Raw genomic sequence first — 20,241 nt, forward strand, 5'->3', positions numbered from 1 at the left:
TAGTATTCTGAGGTTCGGTGTGAAATAAATTCGCTGACGTTTTAAAATGGGTTCTTTATAAGTTTGTATATTAGCAACCAAACCAAAAAAATAGTGCATTAACCAAAAGTATTTTTCACGTAATTGCACAGGACGGCAGTTTGTGACGGTGTCATCGATTGCACCGATGCATCAGACGAGGACGTCACACGCTGCTACGTCACAGACAGTGACGTCACCTGTGATTATGGGGAATGGTCAGGTTGGTCGCAGTGCGAACAAACATGTGGTGTGGCAAGAAGGTCAAGACATCGAGGACTGAATCGAAGTGAAGATAGAAATACATCAAAGGAAACAAAGGAAACAGAATGTAAAGGCCCTTTTCAGGACTTCAGGTAGGAAAACTCAGTATTCTCTTTTCAGCAAGAATAGGTTCAATTTGACCTATTTTGACGCTCAAAAACTAGTTTTGAAAATTTAGTTTTTAGTTTTAAGAAACAACAAATGAAAATGTTTGTAAACTAAAATCTGATTATTACAAAAAACGTGTTTTTACGTAAGTAGAACCGCTTCAAAAGTTACGCATAATCAGCTAAATCTTCAGGAAAATCTCTTCAAAAACGCAGTATTGGCAACATGGCATAAGTTGTACTTTTTTGTTTCTTTTACCAATCTACAATCTTAAATTATTATTTTTCGACTACTATGGGCATTATTGACACTTTTTGTTGAGAACAATACAAATAAGCTTAATCAACTGTTTAACAGACCCAGTATATTTTTAACGGAAAAGCGTGATACAAAGTTTCATGATTATGTATTTTATTTCTCGCAGCGTTTGTTTTATGACCTCATGTGCACGTGACGGAGCATGGTCTCCATGGCAACACTGGTCTCAGTGCAGTCTAACTTGCGGAGGTGGAATCCAGATCAGAAGAAGGTCGTGCGACTCACCGGAACCACAAAATGGTGGGCAGGGGTGCCCTGGGGTCTGCTCCGAGACTAAAGTGTGCAATGCTGTGCCATGTACACCTGGTAAGCATTTTTTAAAATTAGTGGTTTCCAACCACTTTAGTACAAATTCCTCATTTCACAATTAAGAACGTTTTCATTCCTCTCTAATATAATATAGGCTAAACTATAGAAGGAGCATTTAAAATGGGGTCTTATGAAATTTGGATATATTTTCAGGGCCGAAGTGTCTATTTACAAACCGCATGTATAAATAAAAGTAAATTCCGCTCCCAAGCCTTAAAATTCCTTCCCAGTTCAAAATCACTGCCCTAAGTATCATACAATTATCAAAAACAAACAAAATATTTGATGAAACATTTTTAACAACTTGTCTTCTTACCTTTTGAAAATGTGCTTGATTTAATTTAAACAATTACGTCCGGATGTTGAACAACAAGTTGAGAACCACTTTTATGGACCATCCAAAAATTGCTGCTCTTTTTGTATTTTCTCTGATACAATGTTTCCTGTGCCGTTCAGGATTCTGCAATGGCGGTCGTCTATTTGTGAACGGTTCCAGCTGCTCCGAATTCGAAGCCTGCTCTCAAACATGCGCAGACTTGAGCGCGAATGTTCGTTGTAGATCGGAATGTGTTGTTCGAGACAACATCGGCGGCTGCTTTTGTCCGCAAGGCAGATACCTACAAGATGGAGCTTGTGTAACTATCGACCAGTGCAGGTATTTGATATCATTTTTTTACGTTATGGGTCCCTGAAAGAGACCCATATTGTTTTCGTCCGTTTTTTTCTCTTTTTTCGCTTTAATGCCAGTTTGTTCCTCCCGTAAGGATTTAAACTTTTTCAAATTTACACATATAAAAGCTAGCTACCCGAAGGTAATCTTTCCAAAGTTTGACCCCATATGATCTAAAAGGTTCACTTACAAACCCCTAAACTGGTAAAATTTCAATTAAAGCATCCCTTCGTCCAGCGCTGTGCTTTTTATGCAGGTCACATATTGTTTTGGTTCGGCTTTAATGATGGTTCGTTCCACCCATTCGGCAAAGAAACAACGCTTTACACATTTTTAAGTTTACACACATAATAGTTAAATTTTCTTTCAAGTTTGACTAAAAAAGTTAATCCTTTCATACTATGACCCCGTATGACCCAGGGGTACATCCGCAAGCCACCAAATTAGAAAAAAATATGTTAAATCAACTCTTTGCCCAGCTTTGTTTCGTACGGTTTGTTTTCTTTGCCTGTCCAACCCTGGTTTGTTTTACCCGGCTGGGAAAGAAAATGCTCTAAACTTTTTTTTTAATTTACACAAATTATAGTTACCAAAGTTAATCCTTTGGAGTTCACCCTGTTTGAACCTGAAAGATCCAGGGGTTCACCCACAAGCCCCCGAAATGAAATTTTAATTTGTGATATTTGTTCACTGCCATGTACTACAGACTAGTGCAGTTAGTTGTATGTCGACTAACTGCACAGGTCACGTAGATTCCAAACATAGCCATTTGTTAGGATGATTGTCCGGTTAAAAGCTTGCAGTTTCTAAAATCGTCTATGTGAAGTACTATGCACATGTCGCAGATCTTAAAATTGTCTCGACAACTAGTCTTTTTGACATGCAGATGTACAGTGAATAACAACGAGCACATACCACAATCAAGTTTTACTGTGGACGGTTGTCAATGCACTTGTGTGAACGGTCGAAAGAGCTGTCAATCAAATTGCACGATCGATTGTGGTTGGTCGCAATGGTCAGGGTGGTCCCACTGCGACAGGTAAGTTCTTTTACTAACTTACAGTTGACTCCAATGGTGTGGGTTTAAATCTTAGCCTAGATTTTTATGTTTTGTGTGATAATGAACAAAAATATCCTCTTATACAGTCCATAAATATTCCATATTGATTCTTCTTTATTTTTGTACGTACAGGTTGTGCTTTCTGGTTTAGGGTTTGTTGGATTTGTTATTCTAGATGGGCTCCCAACGCCTGAACGCGATATACTCACAATGTGTCTGCTGTCGAGCTTCCTTTATTGCTAGCTCCTAAAATCTTTTAATTTTTTCGATTTCGGGAGTTGGTGACTTTAAATAAGTTCAAACCGTCGGGAACCACTGAGCTGGCACAATGCCGCTTTAAATTTCTTGCTTACGAGAACAATTAGTGGCCAAGATAGGATTAAAACCCACGACCGTACAAACATAAGGCAGTTGCTCCGAATACCAATACCAGCAATCTTGACAAATTTTCATGTCAGATTTCTTTAAACAAGGTATTATTTGACACAGAACATGTGGACACCGTGGACAAGAGCACAGATTTCGGTCGCCTAGTAACCCTACTGCTGTGGGGTCAGCGGGGTTAAAGTGCAAAGGTCAGAGTCACGAAACGCGTCCATGCATTACATCACGTGATTTACCATTGCCATGTGCGCCTTCTTGGTCAGAGTGGGGAAACTGGAGTCCATGTTCTGCAACTTGTGGTATAGGAAGACAACACAGGGAAAGATATTGTCAAGGTGCTCTATGTGTTTGGCAATATGTTGGAAAAACTACTTGATCTATTGTGGATTATGTTGTTAAGAGCAAGCAAAGTGTTAAGTACCGAATTGAATTTAGGTAACATACGGATATCCAGTGTAATAGTAGTAAACAGTTTGTGTGGTGAATCATTGAATACCACGTAGTATATATAACTTGACAAACTAAAAACATAAAGTTTATTGAAAGGGTCGAAATGTTTTAGTTTTTAAAATCAATTCTTCTTAGCTAGTCGATCCACACAGGCTGCAAATCGGGCCTGGCTTTTCGGTTTCAAATACTTCGCACCAGGCATCATTTGTGCCGCAATTTCACCAACTTTTTGCCCTCAATCGGGATTGTTATTTTTGAAATCGTTTTTACGCTCGCACTTCCGTTTTTTCATCGGGTCTGTTTCGGGCTTGCTTACAACCCTAGATGACTTACTAGATCCTTAAATTCGCTTTACTTTAATTAAAATTGTCATTTTTTGCAGTTGGCGGAAGTCACGTGTCTCTTTATATGTGTTCCGGTTCACTGAGGCCAGCTTCACACCGACAGACGCGCACGTGTTCCGCTTTACTGAGCACAACCAACACAACGAAATGTTCTCAATGTCCACCCGACGCTACGTACAAATGCTCGCGTTGCCCTACCACTTGTCGAGACGTCACTGATGACGTAACGCACGGTTCTGGTTGTGCTAACGAATGTAGGTGGTCCTGCGTTTGTCCAGATGGATATTACTTGCAGGTATGTTGTGTTTTATGTATTAGTCTGACTTTTCCAGTCGTGAAAGTTTCTAACATTTTGTCAAGCCTGTAAAGCTAGGGTGGCGTTTTTGTTGCTCGATTGGGCTCCTTTTTGACATCGATTTGCGAGCTGTTTTAATAAGTTGCGGGTTGAGCTTGTTTGGGCGGGTTCTTAAAAGAGATGCATTTGCAATCATTGCAAGCAAATAATGTACAAAAATGTACGAAGCAGAAACATTTTTTATTACAAACACCAAACGGACAATCACAACGACTGTAAATTTTTAATTTGTTTGTTTTTGATTTTATTTTAGACGGTAAGCAGCAACAACAGATATTACCACCATCATACAGATATAGAGCAAAAAATAATGAGATTGTGTAAAAAACGTAATTAAAAGTTTTTCTACAGAAAAAGTTAAAATTCGGCTTCCTGAATTTATAAACCTCTCATTTAAAAGTAAAAGCTTCATTATCTTGGCCTTAACTTCGCATCAATTACTATGTACAAGAACGTAAACAAAACAAAATATAACAGAAGTATTTTTTTAGGCCAACGAATGTGTTGCTATATCGAACTGCTCTTGCGAATCGACAACCATTTCACCATTCGACACCAGCTTAAACCATACAGCCCAAAGTGGTAACCGTGTGATGATTGGATGTCACAGCTGTACTTGTGTTAGTGGTAGATTTGTCTGCACCAATCACAGTTGCGATGGCAGTTGGTTGCCATGGAGCCCGTGGTCTCAGTGCAGCCGTACTTGCGTCCAAATGTAAGTTTCTTTTGTTAAAAACTTAATTAAACGTGAATCTTAAACAATATTTTTATCTTTATGCGTTTTACTGTTATGAATAAAGCGATTTCGTAGTTAGTTCTTTTGCTGTTCAACGTAAAAGACATCATTTTTACCACAATAAATACTATTTTTGTCTTAAAATACAAAAAAAAAACGTTTTTATTTTAATTTCCGCTATTCATTAGGTTTAACAACTCAAGCAGAGCGAATATTGGAGTGTCGCAAAGGTCCCGAATTTGCAGCAAAAAAGGTATTACAAAAATTCGTAGTTTTTTAAAAGGAAAAAATGCTACGGTCAAAACTGGATTGCCTAAATATGTCATTTGGTATTGTGGTTGCCATCTTTATGGAAAATATCACAAAAACTTTATTTTTAGGCCAATGTCATGGGAATAGAGTACAGACTGTTCACTGTGGGTTAAATCTTTGTTCAAGCGACGGAAAATGGTCGACGTGGTCTGCATGGACTCAATGCGACAGGTAAGAACAAATAAGCAAAAGACTATAGGAAAAAGCTGTTTAACAACTTTGATAAACAACTTGACGTAAATTTCGTTAACGTTTCGCCAAATAATATAAATCCATAACTTGGATCAGCCTTGAAGCATCCATATAGAACAGCAATCACAGCAAACTCAGTATAAAATCGTCAGGCCTATTGAAGGCGTAATACCGAATCAGCCGGTCACCAAGCATTTACGAAATGACAAGGCGTATGCTAGAAAATCTAGCCCGCGATGGGATTTGAACCCACAAAGTTTCACCGATTGGATGAAATTTCAACAAAAAAGAACCAGTACATTAAATTTATGTGTTGCAATTTTTACCTCATTTACTAAACCGAAATACGGGTTCAGTTGTTAGTGTTAACTGCAATGATTTGTGTATTGCGACAATCGTAACATTTCAGAACTTGCAATGGAGGAATCCAAGTTCGCCGAAGAACCTGTCGTGGTGAAAACGGGATAATTTCCACAACTTGTGGTGGTTCAGCTTACAAGGTAAAAATACATTAACCAAATCCCAATTGTAAACTGTAGATTAAATATTTTAAACCCACACACACCTTTGCAGGTTAAATCCTGCTTCCTAGAACCATGTAGACCCGGGCTATGTCCTGTCGGATCAAAACCTGTACGAAACTGCGGGAGCTGCAAAGGAGGTTTGCGTCACCTGTGACGTAATGCCTGCGTGACGTCACCATAACAATATACATTTTTCTTCAGTTTCAACATGCCTCGGTTTGAGTAGCGATTTCAGTGATAACGTACCTTGCGGCCATAGCAACACCACCAGTGACGCAGTCGCTTGTGACGTGGATAGGTGCGAGTGTGACGTAGGATTGCTATGGCAGAACGGGAGATGCGTAACACGTGACCAGTGCAGTTGTAACGTCAAGGGGGTTATTCGAGGGTAAGACTTTGAGACTGTTACTACATATGTCGAATGTTTGAGGGCGTGACGCTATATACAGGTCAATACTGAGTTAACAACAAGTAAAATTGGGAATCGATTTTAGTCGCATTATTATGTAACAGCAAAATAGCAGTGGACGCATTGTCACGCACAGAAACAATGGCGTAGACTTACCACCTTTTTATCCACAGACCTGGTTCTGTGTTTGACATTGGGCATTGCACTACTTGTTCATGTAATAACGGTCAAGTCGACTGCCGGCCTAAAACCACCAACGGTACTCGCACTTGTGGTATTTCTGATACTTGCAATGACATCATCAGCAGTGACGCAATGTGGTCTGCATGGAGACAATGCAGTCGAAGTTGCGGTGTCGGAATTCAAAGACGTTTTGGGTAATTTTGCATCAACCCAATATTATTTGAAAAATGTATGATTGATTGGCTCAAAAATATTTAGGCGTTAAAATCCTGTGTTAAAACATAATTAATTAGTTGGGTAAAAAAAGCATATAACTATGGGTAACTTGATGTGTCAATGTGTATAATTATGTAAAAATATATATATATATATATATATATATATAAAAAATTTAAGCTTCCTTATTCAAATAGAATCATGAGCTTTTTATTAATTTAGATACATAATTGGCGAAAAATATGTGTTCTTTTCATTAATATGACATATTTTGCCTAAACGTTTTTACGCTTAAAGTTTATACTGAAAAATTAAATAAGCAAAAGCATATTCGTCAATTAAAACCTTGTGGACAATGCCTTTTATGCAATGCTGAAAATGTTGTTTTGAATTAATTAGAACGTTCAGATCAAAGTACTGGGAAAATTATGCAAGTTATTGGTGTCAGAGGGACTTACATCAACAGAGGGATTGCAACATCGAATCTTGCACGGCGAACAACTGCACTGGTAAAGATATTTTTTCGTAACTTGTACTGATGGTGTTTTGTGCAAATTTTAAATAAGCTTAAATTTCTTTGTACAGATGTGACTTGCAAACAAGAATGGTCCACTTGGGGGGAATGTAGTACCACTTGCGTTTCTAGTGACAACCGCTCGTGGCGTCATCGATACCGTCATTGTGACGTAACGTAAGTGCAGATACGCATCTGTTTTTCAAATTCGAAGTTGTTAATTATCTGTACACTGGTTTTTCCTCTGTTTTGCAACGAAATGATATTAAATTTAGTTTTTTAAAATGCAGCTAAATATAGACGAGGCTGATTCGAAACTAACTTTAATTTACAGTTTTTACTTTAATAACTTTAATAACAATTTTATTTTAATTCAAGCTCTACAAATTGTTCAACCGCTGTACAATCGTCAAAATGTGACCTCTCTCTGCTACCCGCCTGCCGAAAAGGTCACGTGGCATGGGGCGCGTGGTCTCACTGGTCAGAATGTTCGGTCACGTGTCAGGCTAACACCACGTGGTACGGAGTTGGTGGATTTCGAATCAGAACACGGGTCTGTTTGGAAGGTTTGTGTTAAGTTTCAATTGATTCTTTTAAATATAGAACAAACATTTTGCCCACCAGGTTGCATATTTAACATAGCTTTTAGTCTAAGCAGTGTACAGTTTGTTTTCTGAGAGTTTTTTGCTCCTAAAATTAATATTTTTTATCCCACTGCGTTTTGTCATACTTCACATTCGCTTACAAATAATACAAAGTCCTTTGTCTAAGACAGCGTGGTCCAACTGCAGGCCCGCGGGCCAAAAAAAAGAAATAATTTTGTTGGCCCGCGAAAGTCCCAACATTTTAATGACAACTATAAGTTTTGTTTTCAATAATTCAATCTTTTCAAAATGTGAGGATTACCACATACTAAATACTGCTAAATCTCATATTGTGACGCATGACAAGGCATTGTTATGTAATAAAGGGTTCTGCTTCTATAAACCGTTCAGAGGCATTTTTGCGCTAGAGTGGAAACTGTTTTTAAAATGTTTTTGACAGCTTCTACTCAGTAAAACTATAAAATATAAAAATAAACTTATCTTTTGATAAAAAAGATGTAAAGTTACCCTAGAGTTTGACCTAGAAAAAAAAAGTCTTTCCAGCATAAATTTAAACCTTGGCCTGCGTAGTAAGTTAACGATTTTGAATGGCCTGCAACAATATAAAGTTGGACCACACTGGTCTAAGACACGAGTAATTTTTTATAACTTTGAAATCAATTAGACTAAAACTATATTAAACTTGCAAACGCTATCGGGATTATTCCAGTCAAGCACGTAAGTCGAGTCAGAGACGTAATTGGAGTCTCCAAATTCGGGCATGACTCGTATAGGACTCGAACCGAAAACAGAGTTGTAACTCGCCAGATACCCTTTACTTGAATCGAATTATATGTTCAAAAACTCCCTTGACTCGAGTAACACAATTTAAACTGTATCGAGTGAATTTAGAAAACTACTCCTAAGTCACAGCCAGAGTCCAGGCGAGTTTTGACTCGGGTATACTCGTCTTTATTGGAGTCGCGTGCACCCATTAATTGAAAAAGTAACTAAAACCGTTCCTCCAAAAAGGAAAAGTGTGTCAAAAAACATTTTCAAAGACCGTATACAATATTTTGTAGCAATAGTATTTCTGAATCAGTCAAATTACATCATTGACTGCATTTGCAGGTTATGCATGCCCAGGCAAAGACAGAGAATTTGGCATTTGTGAGACGCAAAACTCGCGAAGTGTTTGCAACGGGACCTCTCTGCCGCCCACTACTGACAGCCACTGCGAGCACGTGATTTCTGGAAGTCGCTACAGCGAATGCAGACCCATATGTTTTAAGACGTGCGAAGGACAGAAGGTAATGTTACCTTCACTCGTTTTTTAACAGATCTTTTCTTTTTAGCCCAAGGTAGCCTCATATTTATCTTTTTATGAAGGTATAACTGTCGAGGTGTCTTTCGAAGCAGTTTTTTTCTTTTGCTTGTTCAACAAGTTAGATGATTTTTAGGTTTGCCAGACGTCTTGCACTCCCGGATGCTACTGTCCTAGCGGAAAAGTGCTGAGTCACGATCGTTCGGCTTGCGTGAGTCGGCAGGAATGTGGCTGTTATGACGTAATTTCTAGAACTTTCTATGCGAACAATGAGGTGAACAACTTAAATTGAAAATAAAATTTATACACAAAAATATAAAAACTATAAATCAGATACTTTTTTCCGCGATATAGACTAAAGGTTTTGACATAACCCTATTCATAATATTAAACAAATCAGTGTGTTTTCCTGCCTTACAAAAAATACTTTCTACAGGAATTTATGCGACCAACTCTTTGTAACTACGATTGTAAATGTATGAACGGATCCATAACCTGCAAGAATTCAACGGAAAATGTGGAGAAGAGTTTATGCGAATGGTCACATTGGTCATCTTGTATGAAGTAAGTTACCATTAGACAGTTAACGTATCATATTTTTTTAAACTGCATCTCAGAAAAATGCCCCAACCCAGTGGTTTCCAACCTTTTTCGACGAATTCCTTCCCTTTTCTCCCCAATATATTGCATAGTAGATGCTAAACCATACAAAGGTCATTTAAAATTGGGTATTTTATCAATTTCGCAGGTTCTTACAGCTTCTGTCTCTGTATACAAACCTCATGGTAAAATCAAAGTAAATTCCTCCCCACCAGTTTTAAAAAATCCTCTCTTGGGAGGAATTTCTTCCCGTTTTTGAACCACTGCCCTAACCAATAAGTTGTAAACGTTAATTGTAACCCTATTGTTTCCAATCAAATGTTTAAACACTGCCGTCTAACCGTTTAAACAAAATTGCATTGCAGATCATGTCAACCCCACAACAGGTCAAGGGTCAGATCTTGCGAATGCGAGGGTTCAAAGGTCAACACGAGTTGCACCGTTACAAACAACTTCCCCATGCCAGTTGAAATACAAACCGCCCCCTGTCCAGCCCTCCAAGGGTGTAAACTGCCGCCTCATAGGGTCCAAACTTGGGGTCAATGGGGTCCGTGGACGGACTGCACGTGTATGAAATCGTACAGTATGCGACGACGTCAGTGCATGACGTCACTGGGATGTGACGGGGTGATGATGCAAACGAAACCTTGCAGGTTAGTAAAATTGCCACAAAGAAAACACTTTCCACTAGCTCTTCAGTAAAACAAGTATGTTGATACAAATTTCAGATGGAGTGTTACCAAGTGTGGTCTTAAATGTCCTCCGGGTCTTGTGTTGTCTCCATGTGGTGGCGCCATTGAGCAAAGTTGCCCAAAAACATGTCTCGGGTTTTCGCCGAATGTGCAATGCCTGGGTCAAGACGACGATGATAGTTCGGACCTGACAAGTAAGATTCAAAAAACGACAAATACGTTTTCGATGTTCGCTCGAAAAATAACTGTAGTTTCCTTGTTGACTTGAACAAGCAACTTAGTTTTGAGATGGATTTGCCTAAAATCGTTAACCATTGGAAGCTCCTAAGCCAAAATAGTTTGTCACGCGTTCGAGGCAGGCATTTAACCTATAATGAAAAGAGGTTTAATGAGACCATCGTTTTCACTTCGTTGTTCATTCCAATTTTATATTTGTTTGTAATAATCTACTGAGTTAAGATGATCATGAATTCTTGGGGTGAGCCCTGAAGCGTCCATGCCTAGGGCTGATCCCAGTTAAGAATTTATATTCTTCTTAGCTGATACTGATTAGTTCGTGATCCCTCACTACGAAGCTGACATCTGCTGCATTCGTGGCAGGCAACGGTGCTTCGACTTTCGACTGGTTTACCGCTGAGCCCGCGTAACTCAGTTGGTAGAGCGCGAGTCCCGAAAGAGCTCCTGTCGTGGGTTCGAATCCCATCGCAGGCTAGATTTTTCTACGCCGTACTATGGCCGTATTACTGAATTAGCAAAATTTGATAATTTGTTTGGAAATTTGACCTCTCGTGTTTTCAGACCGGAAACGAAGATGGGATAAATGTGTCCCACAATGCATCTGTCCAAACGGCATGCTACTGAATCCGTTGGACCGAGACGAAGGCTTCGGGTGCGTTCAACCGGAACGGTGTTCGTGTTTCACATTTCCATCGACTGGGGGTAATTGATATTCAAGTTTTTTTTTGCTTAAAATTGCGCTAGTGACGTAATAATCTCGCGCTGACGGCATGAGTTTGATTTAAAATGAGACCTACTCTTTGTATAATTATCATCCAAAACTTTTTGTCATGTATCTAAATTTTATTTAATTGAGTACTGATTGTTGTTTTGGTAATAGAAAAACAATACAAACAGAAATATTATTTTTTCTGCTAAACAGAAATGTATTGACAATTTGCATGTTTGTTTAGGTTTCAATCATTACCGTTTTAACGAAAGTTTCCAACACAACTGCAAACAGTGTACATGTGGATTAAGAGGAATGATAAAATGCTCTACAGAATCAGGTAAACGTAAATAATTTTATGTTAAAAGGGGGTAACATACAATGCGTGTTTATTGGGGGAAACGTTTAACAAAATAACTCATTTAAACCTATATTTCAGATATCGTAAACTGTACTAGAGACGAAGGGTGGAATCTATGGACAGATTGGAGCCAATGTAGTGGTATGTTGACTTGATTCTTATTTGGTCTAAAATTTAAAAGTAAACTTTCCCAAGATATATTACCAAAAAGGTACAGACTAAAAAAATGGAATTTTATTTATTCTTTGCTTCAGCTACTTGCCAAGGTGGTCAGAAACAGAGGAACCGAATTTGTTTGAAGGAAAAACAACAATGTATTGGAAACTCGGATGAAGTAAGTCCAAAAAACTTGCTAAAGTTTTTCAACAAGTTTTTAAAGTAATTGCGTCATATTATTGCGTCATTTTTAAAAAAGCAATGTCATATGACGTCATCACTATCTCTCTAATGGCAAAAAATACGTGTTCAATATTTTTTCCCAAATAAATTTGATGACGCACAACAGGTGATGTCATGCAATGATGACGTGTCGTGCACGATGGGGGCGTGGCAGGGGTGGAGCGGCTGCAGCGAGACTTGTGGAGGTCAAAGAGGGGTCAGGATGAGGTCACGAACTTGTCGTCATGGTAACGTTTGCGATGAGCAAAATTTGAGGCAAATTATCAGATGCATTCCCAGGTAAGTTATGGTTTTAAACAGTTAACTCTAATTTTTAAATTTAAATTGTATTCTATTTGAATACGAATTTTAAAGCATGTCTGTAAAACCTCATCTTTGCACTTTTAGGGAATTTAATGAGAGGTTGAATGCAAAAATATCTAACTTTAGATAACCATATGCTTTTTTATTCCAATAAACGATTTAATCTTATAAAATGATGTGTAATCGGTGGAGGGATTTAGCCCGTTTGCACCGGTTTTATGAGATCAGCGAACCAGTTAGCATTACTGGTTACTGTATGAGTTTACTTTCAATGAACCGGCTGAAATTAGGATTTTTGTGAAAGAACCGGCTTTCAAAAAATGTGAATCCCACCACTGTGTGTAATAAATAGTAAAATATACTGTGATGTGTGTAACTGGCAAAAAAAAACTGAAAACCTATCAAAGGTGACAAGGCATTAACATACTCTTTTTTATTCAAGTTCACCTTGTCCACCGTCCTTTACAACCTGGTCACAATGGACTGGGTGCAGTGAGTCATGTGACCTTGGATTTCAAAGCCGCCAGAGAGTGTGCTCTAACGCCACCCAACGGTAAGAACATACTTTTGTGGAATTATTCTGTCCATAATTTTGAACTGAACTGTTTGGCGTTTGGGTGTCACATATTTATGATAAAAAGCACCTAATACAATGGACTTATAATAAGATATTGCTCACGCAAAAATGCCAGCATTTGTCAGTTTTATATCCTGTTTTATCAACTATTCATTTTGGCCCAACACTTTTAGGTGACAATTTTAACGTTGTCAAATATACTAAACAAACTTACTTGACTTACCTTTTGGTTTCAGCTCAGACTGTGTTTTAAAATCTTTAAAGTCCAATAACCTAACAATAACGGCTCACCGCGAAAACCAAGACAGCTATATATTGGATATGAGAAAAACATCATTTGTTTTATTCCAGTGTCTCTATCACCCACTGCAATGCCAGTTTATCCGACTCCCAGTTATTGGAAGAGCAAAGACGTGTATGTCATGGGAAACAATGTGCCAACATTACAAAACACCACTGGAGTACATGGGAAAGTTGGTCAATCTGCTACGGCGGTTGTGGTAAAGGTAGTCAGACAAGAACTAGAACTTGTAACAATGGAACCGGATCCGGTATATGTGCAGGTGGGTGGATAATGAAATAGTCTAGAATGCTGGGTTGAAAATCCGACGAAAATTTATTTAATTGAATTGGTGGTCCATGGCCTGAAACGAGTTAAGAACCACAGCGAGTGAATAAGTGCCACTAAAGCAGTTGTGGGCAACCTGCAGCCCTTGATTGTAAAGACACTTGGACTTCAAATGTACTGGCAAACGAGTCAAATTATTATGTATTTTTGAGCAGATTAGTGCACCTGTGCTATATTTCTACGACTTGGCAATAAGCTGCGAGAATCAAATACGAATTTTACTTGTAGTAATGCATTTTTAATATGCAACAAAGTAAAATCATTTTGTGTTATATAAAGGTGCGGCACGTGATCCAATTATCGCAATTGTTTTTGGCCCACAGTGACAAAGGTTGCCCACCCCTGCACTAAAGTGACATAATCATCGTTTTGTACAGTACTTTGCAAAAATCTCCAACATTGCTTTTACCCGACTTTTATCTTTCTTAACAGGCGAGAAAAAGCAGTCACGAATATGTTATCTGACGCCATGTCCAAATGTCACGTCAACGGATCAATGTCCACCTGGGATGACGTTAAAACGTAACTGCGACGAGTGCCGACGTGTCGACAGCCTATTGGCTCTACGTCTACCCCGTACATGTTTCGAACTTGCGACCGGTAAAAATCTAGATTTTGCATGTTGATTTTGCATGTGTTTCTTTCATTTTGATTCTTAGCAGGCAGACAACGCCCGATACGTTATGCTCACAATGAGTCCGCCGCCATGCTGCTTGTTGTATTGCAAGTCCGTTGAATCTTTTTTATTTGATTTTTTTTCGACCTCAACTTAGTTCAACCCATCAGACTAGGTAGTTGCAACGCCGCCTTAGCTTATTGTTCAGGGAAACACAAGCGACCGAGATCGGATTAGAACCCGCACACTTAAAAACACAGGGCGGATGCGCAAACAACTCGACCATCTGTCAATTGCTTTTCTAAATTGTTTCTTTACAAAAATTTCTCATTTTACCAAGTACTAAATTTCATTCATGTAGAGTCGTCAATAAAGTGCGACCCGGATGATTGTTCACTCGTATGTGTGTGCGAGGGCGGAAAACTGCTGCAAATCGGCGAGGAGAGCATGAATCAGTGTGTGAGTGCGCATCAGTGCGAGTGTGTGGACGGGGAACAACGCCACAGGCAAACGGGCGTCACCTGGGTGGAATCTAGTGTCGAGAAAAATGGCCAAGTTTGCAGGTATGGTGTCGCTGCTTAGCTTTTAGTCGCAACCCTTGTCATTTAAGTTGCATGGGTTGTTTTTTTATGCAACAAGAAATAATAAAAAAACATATTTGTGATTACTTAAGGTCAAACTGTACCTGCTCGATTGGCCGCGTTGCTTGTGACGTCATAGACTGTGACTCACGTGACACGTGCAAATGGGGTCACTGGAGTTCATGGACAAGCTGCAACGCCACATGTCAAGGTAAGAGATAAGAACATTTTGCTGTTTGTGTGTTTGTGATAAAATTGCGGCAAAGACAAAATGGTCTGTAATTATTTGTCAGTTGAGTCAATTCCGGTCAGTCGATTCCGTTTCCGCACTGCTTCGAATGACGAAGAGTTATGCGACGCGGGTACCATGGAAACCGAAAACTGCGACCTTCCACCTTGTGGACAATGCGAAGGGCCGGATTATGAATCTAAGGCAAGTGTAACGAAATTCATTGCATCAAGAAGCTTTGTGCTTCCAATCTAAGCGGAATATTGAATACATCATTTTAATTTTTCAGGTGTGGAAACAAGGTCCTTGTCAGGAATGCCGATGTTCCACAAACGGTTCTGTTGAGTGTAGCAACATTTGCTGGACGGCATGGTCCATGTGGAGCTCTTGTTTGACCACTTGCGGCGCAAGTACGTTGTGGCATAATTACAATCTTATGATACATATAAATTGTCATTTGCTTAGCGGTTAGACCAGTGGTTCTCAACCTTATATTGTTCGCGTACCACTTCTTTTATCTCGCTGCGTATCATATAAATTCTGTTTGGGTGGACAGATCAAGAGCTAGCCTGTTCTTCTTGACTAGTCGAGTACATTTCTAAAACGTGCAAGGTTAGCAATTTCAATTCCTTCAAAGAAATGCTGAAAACACAATTTTACACAAATCCAAAGCTGATTTTTGGGCCGCTTAAGTTGCACAGATTTCTTTCCAATTCTGTCGGTTCGAGTAGCTTCGAATTAGCTCAGCTAGTGATGTAGCATCCACTGTGTGTTTAATTCGCTCTACGTATTGCAGTCTTTGCCTCTCTCTTATTTTTTAGCCATGGGGTCATCCATGTAGGCACAAAGATTCCAAAGTTTCTGAGGGTCGGTTCATGTCTCCATAATATTTTAGACATTGTTGATTCTGTAATTTTAGTTCTTTTAATATGGAATTGTTAGCCCCATGTTCTTTTCATGAAATTCTCAGCCAACCCCGATAACAATGCATTTTACAACTCTCCAGCTTAAAGCGATCGGTTGCTATTAAACACCACAAATTTTTGGGAGAAATATACAGTGCCTAGCGGAGTGACTGGTCGGCAAGTCCTATTAATAAGAAGCTAACTACGTGCTTATCCCACTGTCCAAAGCTTGTGATACAAGCAAAAAAAGTAATATTCTTAAAATCCAACAAATCTTTGCAGACTCGACACAAAGTCGTGCCCGTTCATGCGTGTCGGACCAGCACTGCTCATCTGACGTCACAACTTTGGAAATTCGGAACTGCAACGAAAGCAAGGTGCCCTGTCCCGACCAAGAACACACTACCACAGCACCAATGCCTACGTCATGCGATGATGTCACGTGCGATGACGTCACATGTCGTGAGGGAGAGATAAAAGTAAAGAAAGGCAAGGAGTGCTGTGCAACTTGTCAGCCGGAATCAGGTATTAACAATAATTTTGCTGTTGATTTAAGTTCACGAAAAAGGCATTTGTTTTTGAGATTTTGAAACATACATATTTCGCCAACAGCATCATTAGTATCATATTCAAATCTTAAGGACGAATGGGTGAATGTTTTTGAACTTAAATCAATCGATCCCAAGGTTTATTATAGTCCTTATCTACTAAGCAACGAGTTAGAAAATTCTGATATTCAGTTTAAAGTGCAATTTTTGGCGATGCAAAGAAAAAATCAGGTACAAGTAGACCCCTATGTATGTCCACACATCCACACACAATTTGTTTCACTCGGGGAAAATAATGTAGTGTAATCAGCATATTTCACTTTCTCTAGTTTTTCGTTGTCTGTTGGCGAAATTAAGGTGCTATGCAATTGAATGTAGTCAGTACAAATCTCCCAACCCACAATACTATATTTATTCTTAGTTCAATAAATTCATCGAAGTCACACATTAAAACAAATGGCCTTTTTTCGTATTTTCTACTTTCTCTCATATCACTACATTACTTTCCAGTTCAACCAACGCTCCTGCCAAAGTGCCAAATCCACACAGAGAAGAGAAACTTCTCATTGGACGGATGCATGTCACGTGATACAGAAATTCGATTTTGCGCGGGAAGCTGCCGGTCGTCGGTCCACGTGCTCCCTTACGTAAGTCGCAAGCAACATACATTTTTTTAATCTCATTTTTTGCCATAAGTTGGATTAAAATTTGTGGATCTACCATAATGAGTAACATACAATTTCTGTCCACTGACACCGTAAAAAACGTTGAAATTCTACTTTGATTTTCACAGGAACCTTTTATACACTCAACTTGCGAATGCTGCACGCATCACGTTAGCGAGCAATATAGCCACGTGACTGTTACGCTTCACTGCCCGGACGGTAGCGAGCGTTTGGTTGAAGTCCCAAACATTGAACGTTGCTCGTGTAACAGTTGCCCAGGTAAGTAAAAACATACATAATACCAAACTAGATTCCCCCTTTGAAAAGAATTAAAATATTTGTGCTATTGATATAATCCACCAAAATCACTGAACAATATTTTCAAAGCTACTCTTTGAGAAGGCCTTTGCAGGTAAAGTAGCGTAAGAACTCACAACTGACAAGTTTGACTAAGTACCGAGAGAAGGCACAAAAGGCATAAAGAATATTCAGAAGCAAAATTTTTTAAAAATGTTGACTGTTATTGCTATTAGCGTTGAAGTAAGGTTTAATAATAAAAATAGCAATAAACCAAAAAAACTTGGTTCCTATCGATAGGAACTGAGATAGGACAGGAAACTAAATGTCGAGATCCCTACAGTCTCAATGATAATAATCTATCAGTAGGCTACTTAGCAAACTTTGTTCGTTGAGATTTCTTACGCTAGCTCTACCGCCATTGTACGAATAGGTCTGCCTCTTAAGTGGTATTGTGTGCTCATTGTTTAAAAATTGTATTCGGCATCTTCTAAGTTAATTTGTAATGCTGTCAATTTGCAGGCAACAGTGGGATGATGAGAGCGGATCCGTAAACTAAAGAATAAAGGATTGTATGTGCCTTCATTGTGTTACAAATATACTTGTAGAATAAACACATTTTACTTTCCGATGTTGGTTGTAGTTCTTATTCATGAGGTTCAGCAAGACAGTTTTAGTGACTTTATAATACTGGTTAAAAACATCATTAATTTAATCTTTAATCTCAATTTTCCTCGAGGGACTATTTTTGTCACACTTTACAATGTTTTAAATAAAACATTATTGCGAAACGGCCGAAAGTGATGTTGTTGACAAGATCAATTGTAAGCTGCAGTACTCCAGTTTGCTGGGAGTAACAGGATAAAAAATGCCTCATCACCTAGTCTGCGCGATGCCCCAACTGGGCACACAGCACATACGCAACTCGCTCACAATGGCCAAGCAACTGCTTGGGAACCAAAGTGAAGTCAATTGTAGCCTAATTGACAAAAATAGAGAACCAAAATGTAACATCTAGTAAAACTAAGTCTGCCACTAAACTTTGTTATCAGTTGATTTAAAGAAATAATCTGAGAACTTCTTTGCATCGTATTAAAAAAAATACAGTATTCATTTTTGAATTACTTAGGAATAGTATAATGTCATGAACTGTTTTTGCAAGCATCCCTAAAAAATCTTTGACTTAAAAGATATAACAATAATTTAGTGTAAACATAACAGGCAGATACTGTTGTTAAATTCGTCGTTACTATTTTAATGCGACAAAAACTGGTAAAGATATTGTTTGGTGATGTGTTTCGATGTGAAATTTTTTGGGTCGATGTGAAATTAAGATGTAGGGTATGCATGAGTGCCCATCGCGCTACTTTAAAACAATCACGTTTTAAATGTTAACCTATAAAGAAATAGTTGAGATAAGAGATGATTTGTCAGCATAATGAATAGGTTTTACTACAGTAACTTTGTACGCGTTTATGACACGTAATGTTAGCAACTAAGTAAGGACAGTAGATCTGTTTAATAAGATCAGTTAATCAGAAAATGAGAAAGGAAAACAAACATTTGTTTTATAACATTGTTTTTGATTGCTGTTTATCGTCGAAGCGTATAAAATGTAAACACAAATTAAATCATCATTTTTTTACTATTATCTAACCTTTAACATACAAGATAAAATTAACTGTTCCATTTGGAAACAGAGTTATGATTTTTTACAATCTTGGGATTGCTGTTTCTGGACACTAGCTCTGCCTCTACTTATCTTTTCTAACTTTGGCTTGAACATAACCATACACAATGTGTAAATTGCATTTTAGTGTTAAACTGTTTTAGCTTAATGAGCTCAGGCCTGCAAAAAGAAACAACTTACATTGACAATGATTAAGATGTCGACTGAAAATTTCAGACCTGCTGCTGGTAACAACTACTGTAGTAGGAAGGATATAAGGACAAAACTAATAGCAAGCATTTTGATATAGGGTTGATGTACCATTACACCAACTTATTTTTTGTCCTATATTTATAACTTCCAGCTATAACAGGACACAAGTCAACCACATGCATGTTTGGTGACAGCAAAATCTATGCAAAAATTTGGTTGCAATGACCATAAAGGCATATTTATATGATTATGGGAATGCATATTAGAATGTATCATTGGCCAGAAACACAGTTTAAAACAGTAAGGTATTTTCATATTACCACATTTTTTTATGTTTTTGAAGGATTTGCATTGAAACACTTATTCAAGACTCCCGTAAAATTAAAGTTACACAGGTTAAACATCTACTTATAAAGTTAGTGTAACACAGTTACTATCTAATTAAAGCAAAAACAAAGTTAAATTGTGGTTGTCCTGGTTCTACTTTTTGAATGCAAAGTTTTGTCACTGTTTATTTGTTATTTGCAGTTTTTCCTGACACACAAGGCCAGTGGAAAGACCAAAACTGGGACCAAATTGTGTTTTTCAAAACTTTTTGCTTTCTCTTAGCTTTGGTTTCATACAATTCCATATTTATTTGTGGAATCTGCTTGATTTTGTCAAAAAATATATTTCCCAGCCTTTGGAACAGCACAAATTCAAATCAGACCCATCTTTGTAAGCAACATGTACAAGTGA

General features: G+C 38.3%; 1 protein-coding gene across 1 annotated transcript in view; it reads left to right on the plus strand.

Annotated features, from left to right (window-relative positions):
- The window catches only part of LOC145227814 (SCO-spondin-like), a 44,773-nt gene extending 26,521 nt beyond the window's left edge, over positions 1–18,252 (plus strand). The window contains exons 44-80 of the mRNA XM_080092732.1: positions 132–374; positions 815–1,014; positions 1,474–1,672; positions 2,574–2,726; positions 3,237–3,466; positions 3,964–4,220; positions 4,772–4,995; positions 5,205–5,269; positions 5,397–5,499; positions 5,930–6,020; positions 6,094–6,181; positions 6,246–6,432; positions 6,627–6,830; positions 7,252–7,361; positions 7,438–7,543; positions 7,745–7,932; positions 9,082–9,260; positions 9,411–9,548; positions 9,711–9,838; positions 10,240–10,527; positions 10,603–10,760; positions 11,365–11,505; positions 11,757–11,852; positions 11,952–12,014; positions 12,128–12,207; positions 12,379–12,551; positions 13,018–13,128; positions 13,504–13,715; positions 14,213–14,380; positions 14,758–14,959; positions 15,070–15,188; positions 15,271–15,410; positions 15,496–15,616; positions 16,394–16,636; positions 17,170–17,306; positions 17,453–17,603; positions 18,144–18,252. Coding sequence (XP_079948858.1) covers positions 132–374; positions 815–1,014; positions 1,474–1,672; positions 2,574–2,726; positions 3,237–3,466; positions 3,964–4,220; positions 4,772–4,995; positions 5,205–5,269; positions 5,397–5,499; positions 5,930–6,020; positions 6,094–6,181; positions 6,246–6,432; positions 6,627–6,830; positions 7,252–7,361; positions 7,438–7,543; positions 7,745–7,932; positions 9,082–9,260; positions 9,411–9,548; positions 9,711–9,838; positions 10,240–10,527; positions 10,603–10,760; positions 11,365–11,505; positions 11,757–11,852; positions 11,952–12,014; positions 12,128–12,207; positions 12,379–12,551; positions 13,018–13,128; positions 13,504–13,715; positions 14,213–14,380; positions 14,758–14,959; positions 15,070–15,188; positions 15,271–15,410; positions 15,496–15,616; positions 16,394–16,636; positions 17,170–17,306; positions 17,453–17,603; positions 18,144–18,175 — 5,728 coding nt within the window. The 3' untranslated portion in view covers positions 18,176–18,252. The remainder of the gene's footprint in view (positions 1–131; positions 375–814; positions 1,015–1,473; positions 1,673–2,573; positions 2,727–3,236; positions 3,467–3,963; positions 4,221–4,771; positions 4,996–5,204; positions 5,270–5,396; positions 5,500–5,929; positions 6,021–6,093; positions 6,182–6,245; positions 6,433–6,626; positions 6,831–7,251; positions 7,362–7,437; positions 7,544–7,744; positions 7,933–9,081; positions 9,261–9,410; positions 9,549–9,710; positions 9,839–10,239; positions 10,528–10,602; positions 10,761–11,364; positions 11,506–11,756; positions 11,853–11,951; positions 12,015–12,127; positions 12,208–12,378; positions 12,552–13,017; positions 13,129–13,503; positions 13,716–14,212; positions 14,381–14,757; positions 14,960–15,069; positions 15,189–15,270; positions 15,411–15,495; positions 15,617–16,393; positions 16,637–17,169; positions 17,307–17,452; positions 17,604–18,143) is intronic.
- Positions 18,253–20,241: the final 1,989 nt, after the last annotated feature.

Source organism: Phallusia mammillata, chromosome 5, assembly GCF_965637545.1.
Source record: "Phallusia mammillata chromosome 5, kaPhaMamm4.hap1.1, whole genome shotgun sequence".
In the NCBI taxonomy this organism is placed as follows: Eukaryota; Metazoa; Chordata; class Ascidiacea; order Phlebobranchia; family Ascidiidae; genus Phallusia; species Phallusia mammillata.